This window comes from Eretmochelys imbricata, chromosome 1, assembly GCF_965152235.1.
Source record: "Eretmochelys imbricata isolate rEreImb1 chromosome 1, rEreImb1.hap1, whole genome shotgun sequence".
NCBI lineage: Eukaryota > Metazoa > Chordata > Testudines > Cheloniidae > Eretmochelys > Eretmochelys imbricata.
The window spans coordinates 342,252,720-342,265,205 of NC_135572.1; the positions used below are offsets into that span (position 1 = coordinate 342,252,720).

The 12,486-nt window shown below is 40.3% G+C and overlaps 1 protein-coding gene across 1 annotated transcript in view; it reads left to right on the plus strand.

Moving 5' to 3' along the window:
- Positions 1-12,486, plus strand: part of SEMA3A (semaphorin 3A) — a 196,404-nt gene that overhangs the window by 145,851 nt on the left and 38,067 nt on the right. The window contains exons 7-10 of the mRNA XM_077807879.1: positions 7,248-7,390; positions 8,568-8,682; positions 8,794-8,863; positions 10,272-10,416. Of these exons, the coding sequence (XP_077664005.1) occupies positions 7,248-7,390; positions 8,568-8,682; positions 8,794-8,863; positions 10,272-10,416 (473 nt within the window). The remainder of the gene's footprint in view (positions 1-7,247; positions 7,391-8,567; positions 8,683-8,793; positions 8,864-10,271; positions 10,417-12,486) is intronic.

A 12,486-nucleotide genomic window follows, 5' to 3' on the forward strand; every position in this document is an offset into this window, starting at 1 on the left:
ACAAAAGTGCTATCTACCAAATCATAAATACCATTACCTTGAGAACTCTTGATTTTTCCCAGGAGCAGGATTCCTATTAAAGTGTGAATGACCAAAACCAGTTCTGCTTATCTTGCAAGAGCAGCTAATATCACAACCAGATATGGTATGAATACAGAAATGGTATGGATGGCTCACAGCCGCTTTTACTTATGCTCTAAGCTTCCCAAGGTCCTCTACAGGCCTTGAAAAACAAAGAATTGCCAGTACACATTGTACTTCAGCCACACTCTTTCTTTGTCCCTGGCCCTGCCCTGACATAGCCCCTGTGCTAAGGGCTGGGAACAGGACTGGTGTAACATCCTTACACCATCTTTTAACAGCCAAGGAGTCCCCTTGTATAAGGGATAGTCTCAGGGAGCCATTTTCAACATCTCTGAGGAAACTTTATGCCAGCAGACTGCTGTAAAAGGGGTGATGTCATGCTCAGGACATCCAGAAATGTGAGCCCCTGTGTTACCCTGTGCCTTAGCAAAAGCAAGGGCTTTGCTGTTGCTAAACTGTATCAGTTCCCTGACACACCAACTCATCTGCCTTGCCAGAAAGCTCTTCAGGACTCTGCCAAGCTAAACCTTTCCTTGCAGACAACAATCAGTGAACCCCAGTTCCCAAGTTACCCACAGATGTCTCCCTGCAGTGTCCAATCCCTCACATGGGATGCTTACAGAAATTATTAAATTCATTGCCTCCAAAGAGACACGGCACACATCAGCCCGTAAGGTTAGCTAGAGGCTCACACTTCACTTAAATACACAGTGCTCAGATGGTTTTGTAATAAAACCAGAATAAGTTTATTAACAGGAAATAAGTGATACTAAGCAAAGAAAAAAAAGACAGGTATGGTTACAAACAATAAAATAAAACATGCCTTCTAGTGACTAAAACTTAATTTTAGCTAGTTATGATCTTTGCCTAAGCAGTTTTCTTACTTACCATTGGTTCACATTATCCCTACCCCACCAGATTGGTGATCCAACTTTCACAGGCTCAGAGAGTGGTTCACCCTTTGTCCACTCAGTGATGGATAACTAAAATGCCTTTTTGCTCCCCTTGTATTACTCAAAGTCTATTGTCTGTGCCTCAAGAGCCAAGAGTGCAAATTCTGTCCCCTGGTGTGATTGTTAAACAGTTTTCTCCCTTGCTTGTTTAGCTTGGTGGCTCTGTTTACCTTATACATAAATGTACTTTCATTGTTCACTGTTAGGATTCTGCAAGCTGGTCAGACAAGTAAAGACAAATTCCTTTTTCTAGGGTGGGCTAGGTTTATGCATTGTCTCCCAAGCACATGTAAAGCACACAATTTCAGCACACATCTATACTTTGTACACAACCGGTCCTTACATCACACAATAATTTTTGGGACCAATGTGTCACCAATTTACACAGGATACCCCAGATGACCCCTCTGAGATACATATTATAACAACAATGCATTGGGGCAATGATTGTGTCAGGCCTGAGTTACAGGATGGGGGGCCCTCTTTCATTTGGCACTGAGGTGCTCCCAGGGTTACAAAGAGGCTTATCTGTAAGTGGGAATCAGGCCCAAAGTTTGACTGAGTCAGTGGCAAAAGAAGGTGTTTGACAGGTGAGGAATTAAATGAGAGAAATGTAGAAGCACACCATTAAAAGATTAAGAGGTTTGTAAAATATTGTAAAGTGTGCAAGAGCATAAGACATGTTAGCTCTCTCGTCATCACATGTTAAAAGCTTTGTCCCCTGGTGACCTTACGGAAAGCAGTGAGGACTTGGAGCTTTGCTGTGCACATTTGTGACTGGGGCTATAAGTCTTCCTCTGAGAAGGCAATAGAGCTAGCTATGATTTTCAAGTTCAGATTTTCTGAAGACAGTTCCTGCTTTTTTGTATATGCTGGATCTCTGTAGACAAGCACTGTGTGTTTATGAAGTCTGAATTGCTGTCTGGTTTTGTTATTGTTAAATTTTTAATGTAAGATTCCCTCATCTCGTTATCTCTTCGCAGGATTCTAGTCACCCTTCAATAATTTTCATTAAATTACAGCAACTGCAACTTTACTGAGCGTAAAATTTCCCTACAGTGTCCTCGAATGTTTTAGCTGTGAACTGGGGAAATTTGTAATTCTGACCACAAATCTACTGTAACGGGGGCATCTGATTCAATCTCCTTACAGAATGCCTCCTGTGAGAACTGCCCTTTTTCTTCTTTGAAATGACAAATCTCCATCATTGGAGATTTTTAAGAGAAGGTTGGACAAACACCTGTCAGGGATGGTCTAGATAATACTTGGTCCTGCCGTGAGTGCGGGGGACTGGACTAGATGACCTCTCGAGGTCCCTTCCAGTTCTATGATTCTATAAAGGAATGACCCCAACTTCTGTTTGTTCAGCGTAGTTAGTGCATCTTGACATCTAAAGGCAATTTTGGTGCCGTTTCCTTTATGGATCATCATTAAAATGCTAATACGATTCATTCGGGAATCCAATCTGCTTTCTTTTATTGTTTTTGCTGTTGTTCTTTTGTTGTTATTGCTAAAGAATAATGCTTGTGAAGGAGCAAATAAAGATTGATTTTTCTTTAGCATTATCTGAACCTGAAGTGCTGAGACAAGCAAAACATGTTTCCATTACTTAACTAAGCAAACAATGGCATATCAATCATAAAGGCAGCTGGACCAAGGTGTCTTTTTCATAAAGTGGTAGATTTCTCATGAAGGACAGTTTAATGGGCTGCTGCCAATGAAATTGCTAAAGAACTGGTAATCCCAGAGGGCCATACAAAACTGGAGCTAGCAGAAGGTGTCAGTTAGGATATGAGAAGTAGCCCAGTGTCAAGAGACTTGAGAAAAGGAGATTGAAAAAAGTTGAAGTGCATTTCTTAATTATTTGCTTCTTGACACTGATTGTTTTAAATCAACGTTTCTATTTTTAACCTGCTTGGACTGGCTATGAGATCAGAGAAATGTTTCTGCCATTAATGTTTATCATGTTAACATTGTGGTTTCATTCCCCCTTTGATCATGCTTAAATATACTTCTGACATGTTCTTTTGATGTTTGTTGTCTTTTTAAAACACATTTTGACTTTGATTAAATCCTTTCCACTGAAGGTGTTTTTTGGGCCTGGAATGTGGAAAAGAATATGATACACAGGGTGTTGTGACTGCTTATATTATTAGAAGAACCATGTGTTTCTTAATAGCTATAGACATGTTTTGGGATCACATAGACTCCAGTAATTTGTATATGGCGATCTGAGATAGTCATATCCATCGATAATAGTCTGCGGAGCACTATCATGGGTACTACTGCTTTCGGCTCCTGCTTCCACTTCCCATTCAGCAGTTCTTTTAGCTCATTCCAGCGTAGCCTCTCTTCTATATGTCATCAACTTCCTTATGTGTCTGTGCTGACCATATGAAGTATGTCAGTGCTGCCTGAATTATCTTAAACTCTCCCTGGGGAACTAGGTATCTTGGTAATAAGATAAGTTAGTGAACTAGCTAAAATTTTCAGGGTGATGCTTTATCCCTAGTCTCAACAGCTGAACAGATATGCTGGGGAACATACTTCCTTTTGCTGCATGAGTGCACTAGTAGGAAAACAGGGTATATGAAGTGCCTGACTTTTACGCATCATCTCCACTCCTTCCCTGAAAGAAGAGAAAGACAGAATTGCAATCCAGGGCTGCAGAGAGTGCTAAATTGGGTGACAGGTAACTATCTGGCTGGATCACCGTGGCCCCAGAGGACTGGGTTTGGGCAAAGTCAGACCCCCAAGAGTTGTTGGGCAATAGGCTCCAGACATCAGGCAAGACGTTCATCACAAGCTAGGGCAAGGCCATTGCAAAGTTGTTGAATTTCCTCAGATCAGGTCAAGTGTGCATGGCTGCTGCTGGTATCACGTAACCCCGTACAAGTTGGGCGCTCAGCATTTAAACTGGGAATCTCGCCACTGAGTGGTGGGAGGGGTGTGCCAGATACCCATTGGAATGAAAAATAATAGCCACAAAGGAGTAATTCCAGCTGTCACTGCTGCCTTGCAGCTAGCTCTTGGTTGAGCAAAGACTAGGGGAGACAACTCTGAACTAAACCCGCTGTGGAGAAAGCGTTAGATGGTTGGCATTGCAATTCAGCTCTGCCTTCCAGCATCTCCTGCAGCTGTGCTGGCTTCTAAACATCTTGGTCTTCTAAGCCTTTGGGCCTGGATAATACCACCAAGACGGGGGCTGTGATCCTAAGCCCAACCACTGCCTCCTTATTTCTTTTCTGCTTAGGTGTATGCACCAAAGATTTGGGTATGATGGTCTCCCTCTTCAGACTTGCTTGTTGGAATATGAGGACAACATGCACTGGTATGTCAAACAACCTAGAGGAGGTCAGTTACTGGAGGAAGACTGCCATCACTGACAGAGAGCTGGAGAAGCTTGACATTGATATAGCCTCTCTCTCTGAGACTGGACTAACATACAGGCTCTCTATGCAAGATGCAATGTTTCTTCTTTTGGCATGGAGAAAGCAAACAAGGCCTCTCTGAGGACAGGGTGGATTTTGCAGTCAAAAATTCATTCACATCTCTAGTCGAATATCCCATTGCAACATCAGAATGTATCATATTAGTAAGAATATCTACCACAGGTGGATTTGCCAACATCATTAGCACATATGTGCCAACACTTTTCTTCACCTCTGTAGAGAAGGACTTGCTCTATCAGCAGCTCAGCTGTGTCATCAGCAAGCTACCACTAGGCAAGCAACTCTGTCTACTGAAAGACTTCAGTGCTAAAGTCAGTTCCCATCACGAGATGTGGCTGCTAATCACTGGCCACCATGGAGTGGGAAAAATTAACAACAATGGTCAAAGACTATTGGAGCTCTTCATCCACCAACAACTGTGTATTACCAACACATTAATCACTGGAAGGTCTCATGGAGACACACTCCTGATCTGGACACTAGCATCAACTAGATGTAATTGTCACCTGTGGAAAACACCTAAAGGATGCTCTCCATACTTGCAATCTTCACAGTGGAGACTGTGATATAGACCATGCACTTGTATGCTCAGGGATGAAAGTAACTTAAAGGACCTACTGGTACGCCAGAGTCCTGAGCAGAGGGGCGGGATGCCAACCAGAAGGGGGCGGGGCCTCAACTGGAAGAGGTGGGGTCTTTAGAGCCCCGAGCTCTTTAAATTGCCGCCGGAGTACACCCCCCTCCAAAAAGTGTCAAGAATAAGGATAACCTCTATGCATGACCTTCATAGATCTTACAAAAGCTTTTGACCTGGTTAACAGAAAGGATCTTTTTCAGTTGCTAGAGAGAACTGGTTGCCTCCCAATCCTCCTCAGTCTCATTCAATCCTTCCATAATAGCATGAAGGCTATAGTCCAATGTGATGGTGATCAATCTGACAGCTTTGAAATTCACAGTGATGTTGGACAGGGAGGAGTTTTGGCACCAACATTCTTCAGTTTATTTTTCTCTTTGCTGGGTCATCATCTAGCACCAAAGTGGACATCTCCATACAAGATCAGATGGAAAACTCTTCAACCTTGCATGTCTACAACCAAAAAGCAAAGTCAAACATCTGCTGATATGAGAAGTGATATTAGTTGATGACACAGTGCTCATCACACATAGTGTATATAGTTAATTAGCATAAAAACTGAGGAGCATCCTTAGTAAATAAAGTAGTAGTTTTAATGAGCCAGATCCTCAGTTGATGAAAATCAGCATAGCATAATCTGGCTCATTATCTCCCTAAATATGTGGTGATATGTGTTAAAATGATATTTTAATATATGATGCTAGAACAGCTTATAATCTGACATAGGGACAGGACTCTTTCAATAGTTAAATATAGTTCACACTGAATTATCCCAGCAGGATGTAAAATGCCGTAGGAAGAAGAACAGCTTTGTAATTCTCTTTGATTTACCTCCTTTTCCCTGGTTAAAGAGGCCAACGGAAATATTTGAATGAAAAATGCAATATTGGGCCAGGTTTCAGAGTAACAGCCGTGTTAGTCTGTATTCGCAAAAAGAAAAGGAGTACTTGTGGCACCTTAGAGACTAACCAATTTATTTGAGCATGAAGTGAGCTGTAGCTCATGGAAGCTTATGCTCAAATAAATTGGTTAGTCTCTAAGGTGCCACAAGTACTCCTTTTCTTTTTGCGAATATTGGCCAGATCTTCCTCTGGTGTAAACTGGCACAGCCTCATTGAAGTCAGTGGATCTATGCTGATTTACACGAGTATATGTCCTAATTTCTTTGCCCATTGTTTTCTATTTTTTTATCAGTCTCTCTTGAGGCTTTATATATCTACAGTATCACTGTCTAGATATAGACATATGTGTGGAAGGGGAATTTGTACTTTGAATAATGATGTCAATAGAGCTGGTCAGAAAATGGTATTTTTCATTAAACTTTTCTTAAAAAATGAAAAAACTCCAAAAATGTTTTATAGAATGATTTTTAACCTGTTATTGAGTGTTCTGTCTATAGTTCCTATTACTACAGATGCTGAGAACCTCCCAATCTTTAGTGTATTTATCTTCACAGCACCCTTACATTTTATACACGGGGGACTAAGACACAGAGAGGTTAAGTGACTTGATTAAGATCACAGAGGATGTATATGGTAGTTCAGGGATGTGAACACAGCTCTCCCAATTCTCAGCCAAACACCCTAGCTACTGGACAAACCATCTTCTTCCTCTATCATAGCTTTCCTGAGCAGTTTTCATTTCTGCTGTATAGAAAGTCAAAATAAACAAGGAAATAAGAAGTAGGCAAGACTGAATGTGAAAGAAACTCTCAGCAATCCATGTATGGAATTAGGAAGCTGTGCTGTAATGTTACAATACAGTTAATAGACCAATTTCATATGTATTATATTACTCCATATGTTTTCCTGAATCACTACAGACTATGAATAGCAAGCGCTGCTATATACTGGATAAATAAACTATAGATGTGCGCTGGTGTGCAGTGTTGGGGATGTGTGTGTGTGTGTGTGTTGTTCTAGCAGTAGATTCAAAGAGCAGAAACAAGTTGTGATAGGGATTTCCTTTGGGTGGGAGCACCAGGAAGAAAAGTTGAAAATTTGCTTATTTGATTAAAGGGTTAGTTCATGTGTGCAAGTCAGAATGGAAGAATCATTTCATGTAAATGAGGCAACAGATTTTACTTGCTATGTAGTAACATGTACATTGGCATTTTATTCTCAGATCCTAGGTTTGTTAGTGCCCACCTAATACCAGAAAGTGATAACCCAGAAGATGACAAAATCTATTTCTTCTTCCGTGAAAATGCAATTGATGGAGAGCACTCTGGAAAAGCCACCCATGCCAGAATAGGGCAGATCTGCAAGGTAATGTGGTGACTTAATTTTATGAGAATGAATGCCCTCAGTTAAAGTTGTAAAAGTGATATTAGCAACTACTCTTTCTTGGCTGTACATTAGTTTATGGTAACACTGGCAATGTAGTGATTCCAAGGTCTTCCAGAATGACCAATAGTCAAGGGAAAACATCAAAGAGATATAATATTCAGTTCTGTTCTGTTTGGAGTAGCACCCCAAATTTACAATGCATCATCCAAAAATTATAAGAACCTCCTGAGTTTTTAAAATGTGGCTGAGAGAAATAGAGTCTTGTGCAAGAAACATGGTACTCCCTGCTTCCAGGTGGACCAGATGTTCTGTAGACATTTTCTTTCTTGAGTTATTTTTGACATCCAAGGCTCCCATTCTGGGTAGAACTTCTAAAGGAAGAGGCACATTAAAATGAAAATAATTGCTTAGGCTAAGTTTTATAAATGAACAGTGTCAAGGGTCTCAAACGGGTTCATCCATCCCAACAAATATCCAATTTTTTCCTGAGGGACCTTGAGAAAATATCTGTGAATTAAGTGATCGCCATGAATTGGTAAATATAACGTTTAGAGTAGAATTTCACATTATGCCTTTAGGCAGGACTCCAATTTACCATCTCTGAAAAACAAGATAGCAGCTTGGAAAATTATAGCCCCACCCTTACAGAGACCTTGATCTGCTCCCACTCCCAGCCCTGCTATTAAACATCTGATTCTCCCACCCTAACACCTTTTATACTTTGATCTTGTACAACTTGTGGGGCTACTTTGTTGATACTCGGTAAAGAATAATGAGCTGTTTAAACTTTATTGAGTCTTGGCCACATGTAAGCTTGAACAGAAGCAAAATACTCTGTCAATCTGCCTAATTGCTTTCTTTCTTTCTTTCTTTCTTTCTTTCTTTCTTTCTTTCTTTCTTTCTTTCTTTCTTTCTAATTTAATTTATTTCAAGATTTTCTAGGAATAAGTTCTTCTGAAAATGATATTAAATACATAGCAATGACCATGATAAATGGAAATTGATTCAGTATTGGTATATTTGAAAAATGAGGGAGATTTTATAATTTCCTAAACCATAAAAAGGACAACATGTAAAACTGGGGATTATGATGTTATATTTAACATTTCAAACAGGAATATGATTATGTATTAACATATAATACTTCTTCTGTTAGAATGACTTTGGTGGACACAGAAGCCTTGTTAATAAATGGACAACTTTCCTTAAAGCACGCCTGCTTTGTTCTGTGCCAGGGCCCAATGGCATTGATACTCATTTTGATGAACTACGTAAGTATCCACAATGGCTTTGAATGCAGAATCATTTTCTGGTATTTTCATTACTGAAATGACCATGTATTTTCTTTTTTGTTGTTGTTGTTGTTGTTGTTTTTGTTACAGAGGATGTGTTTCTAATGAACTCAAAAGACCTCAAAAATCCAATAGTCTATGGAGTGTTTACAACTTCCAGGTACAGAGTGTATCATTTTACTTGTATGGAAACTTGTGTGGCTGGTTGCTTTAAAGAGCTCTCTTTGTTAAAATGTTCTTAAGAAACACAGCATTTTCTTAACCTTTGAACTGCTAGAAGGCAGTGTAAGTTAGAAGTAATGAATTAAATTTCTTTTCTTATGAGCAATGTACATCATTGCCCTGACACACGTCTGAAAGAATGTGTCAGTTTCTCAGCCTCTTCCTGTTGAAAAACTGGCTTTAAAGATGAAGGGTGAAATGTCAAATCCCTTGCCAAATAGAGTTGGTAAAATAATGCAGGAAATTTAAAAAAAAAACCACATTTTTTAAATATCAAAATTTAGAATTTTAGAAAACTTCTGGACAATCAATAAGCTTTTTAAGAAAAAACAGCAAAGATTTTTTCCACCACTCTTCAACTGAGTCCAGTACATCCTTGGTGTAAATCCTTTGGCTTCATAGGCTTATAGATTGTAAGGCTAGAATAGATCACTGTGGTCATCTAGTCTGATCTCATGCATAACACAGTCCATAGAACTTCCCTCAAATGGGCTTACACCAGGGATGGAATTGTCCCTAGGCTTTTGTCTCATGAAGGACTGTTGAATTTGCCTCTGAGGGAAAAGCCACCTATAACCACGGAGGGAGGCATATGTTTTTAAATGTAAGTTTCTAGTCATCACATAATCCACAAGAATGAGGCTCATGTGGAATCTACTATCCTTGTAGAAACCCCAAGCAAATGCATAGCAGTGCAGTTTCAGTGTGTGTTGTCAAAAGGGGGAAGTGAGGGAGAGAGAGAAAGGGCAAAACTAAAACAAATTTGCTGACTATTAGCAAGAGTATATAAAGTGATTAGTTGGCTACAGGATGAGTAATGGGTTACAGACCCTTTTGCATGAAGGTCACCACTATGAAAAACACATGAGACCTCTTTATTTCATATTTATACCAATAAATTGCATTTGCAGAATAACAGCTATTACAAATAGATTTTTCACCCTGCCTTCTTTATGAAGTAGTTCAGTTTCAAAATCAGGGATGGAAAACTGAAGACACTTATTATCTATTAAGAGCCAGATTCGACCATCCTAAGTATTACTCATATAGAGTAATACCTACTCGAAGAAAATCCCATTGAAATTGGATCTGGACGTATATAAACAATAAATTTTAAGTAGCAGCCAGCAGCCATTCTGTTTAGAAAAACATCTGAGAGATTTCTGTCAGTTAAACTGAACTTTCTAAGGAACGTGTTTGGGTTCACCTAGACAGCATTTCAGAGTTTGGAAAATCAATGCATGTAATTAATTAAAGAGCCTTTAATCCCACCATTCTTCTGTGATTAAATTGACAAATAATTTAAAGAAACTGACTTATTTTTCTTTCCCCTACCCCATTTTTAGCAACATCTTCAAGGGGTCAGCAGTGTGTATGTACAGCATGACAGATGTAAGGAGGGTGTTCCTTGGTCCATATGCTCACAGAGATGGTCCCAACTATCAATGGGTGCCTTATCAAGGACGTGTACCATATCCACGGCCAGGAACTGTAAGTGCACTGGGAAATCTGATAATGATTTCGCTCATTCCATTGTACTTGAACTTATAACACAAAAGAAGCTGAACAAGTGGGAAAGGCAGGCTAATGTAAGAGCAAACTAGCTGTTGCTGCAAATCCAGAATTCGCTGCCTCGATTTGCAAAGTGCAGCTGGCTTGTCAATGAGCCTAATCCTGTAAACCTCAGTCAGACAAAAACCATATCGACTTCAGGAGATGTTTGACTGGAGCAGGGATGCAGGATTTTGTTGAGTATTTGTAGAGTAGTTAAGGAATAATGCAGCTTTCCTTTCATAAATTGCACTTCTTTAGAGTTCTAAGGTAACCATTTCTGCAGTGGACGGGGAAGGCACTGGAATAATTTCCAATTCCAAAAGGGATTTTTTAACTGTTATTCTACTTTCCTGTCTCTTTCTAATGCCTCTGTCACTATGGTGTCTATGAAACCACTATTTATGACTTCCCATCCACCCCAGTCATTGTCAGGTCCCAGAAATGCTGCTGAGCTTTGCCTGTTCATCTGCCTTTTCTCCAGTAGAATGTGTTAGAGGAAAAGGTTTGGGTTGTACATATCAGGGTAGATCTTCAGCTGGTGCAAATCAGCTTAGCTCCATTGAGACTCCTGTGAACACTAGGCTGAGGATCTAGCCCATTCAGATGTATCTATGCCTCAAATAAACTATACAGATCCAAGTAAGTACAGTGAAGTAAAAAAACAAGAATAGCACATAAGCATTATTCATATATGGGCATTTCTATGATTCTGTGATCATATAGATTGTCCTTTAATTGTTAGTAACCTTTAAACTATCCTTTCTAGCTTCTTCTCAAAACTGGCTTCCATGATAAATGTGTAAAACAATGGTTAAATGATACAGATGTCTAGCCTAACAAAAACTGCTTCATATGTTAAAGAAAAGAATGATTTCTCAGCAAAAGGATTGTATAATTCTCCTCATTCAGTGGATGTGATTGCTAAGGAATAACCAGATTTCTTCACAGAAAAGTCTCAAGCTCTGCAGTGTTGTAGTGCCCATCTTTAAAAAAGGGAAGGAGGAGGATCCGGGGAACTACAGGCCAGTCAGCCTCACCTCAGTCCCTGGAAAAATCATGGAGCAGGTCCTCAAAGAATCAATTCTGAAGCACTTAGAGGAGAGGAAAGTGATCAGGAACAGTCAGCATGGATTCACCAAGGGCAAGTCATGCCTGACTAATCTAATTGCCTTCTATGACGAGATAACTGGCTCTGTGTATGAGGGGAAAGCAGTGGACATGTTGTTCCTTGACTTTAGCAAAGCTTTTGACATGGTCTCCCACAGTATTCTTGTCAGCAAGTTAAAGAAGTATGGGCTGGATGAATGGACTATAAGGTGGATAGAAAGCTGGCTAGATTGTCAGGCTCAACGGGTAGTAATCAATGGCTCCATGTCTAGTTGGCAGCTGGTATCAAGTGGAGTGCCCCAAGGGTCGGTCCTGGGGCCGGTTTTGTTCAATATCTTCATAAATAATCTGGAGGATGGCGTGGATTGCACCCTCAGCAAGTTTGCAGATGACACTAAACTGGGAGGAAAGGTAGATACGCTGGAGGGTAGGGATAGGATACAGTGGCCCCTAGACAAATTAGAGGATTGGGCCAAAAGAAATCTGATGAGGTTCAACGAGGACAAGTGCAGAGTCCTGCACTTAGGATGGAAGAATCTCATGCATGACTACAGACTAGGGACCGAATGGCTAGGCAGCAGTTCTGTAGAAAAGGACCTAGGGCTTACAGTGGACGAGAAGCTGGATATGAGTCAACAGTGTGCCCTTGTTGCCAAGAAGGCCAATGGCATTTTGGGATGTATAAGTAGGGGCATTGCCAGCAGATCGAGGGACGTGATTGTACCCCTCTATTCGACTTTGGTGAGGCCTCATCTGGAGTACTTTGTCCAGTTTTGGGCCCCACACTACAAGAAGGATGTGGAAAAATTGGAAAATGTCCAGCGGAGGGCAACAAAAATGATTAGGGGATTGGAACACGTGACTTATGAGGAGAGGCTGAGGGAACTGGGATTGTTTAGT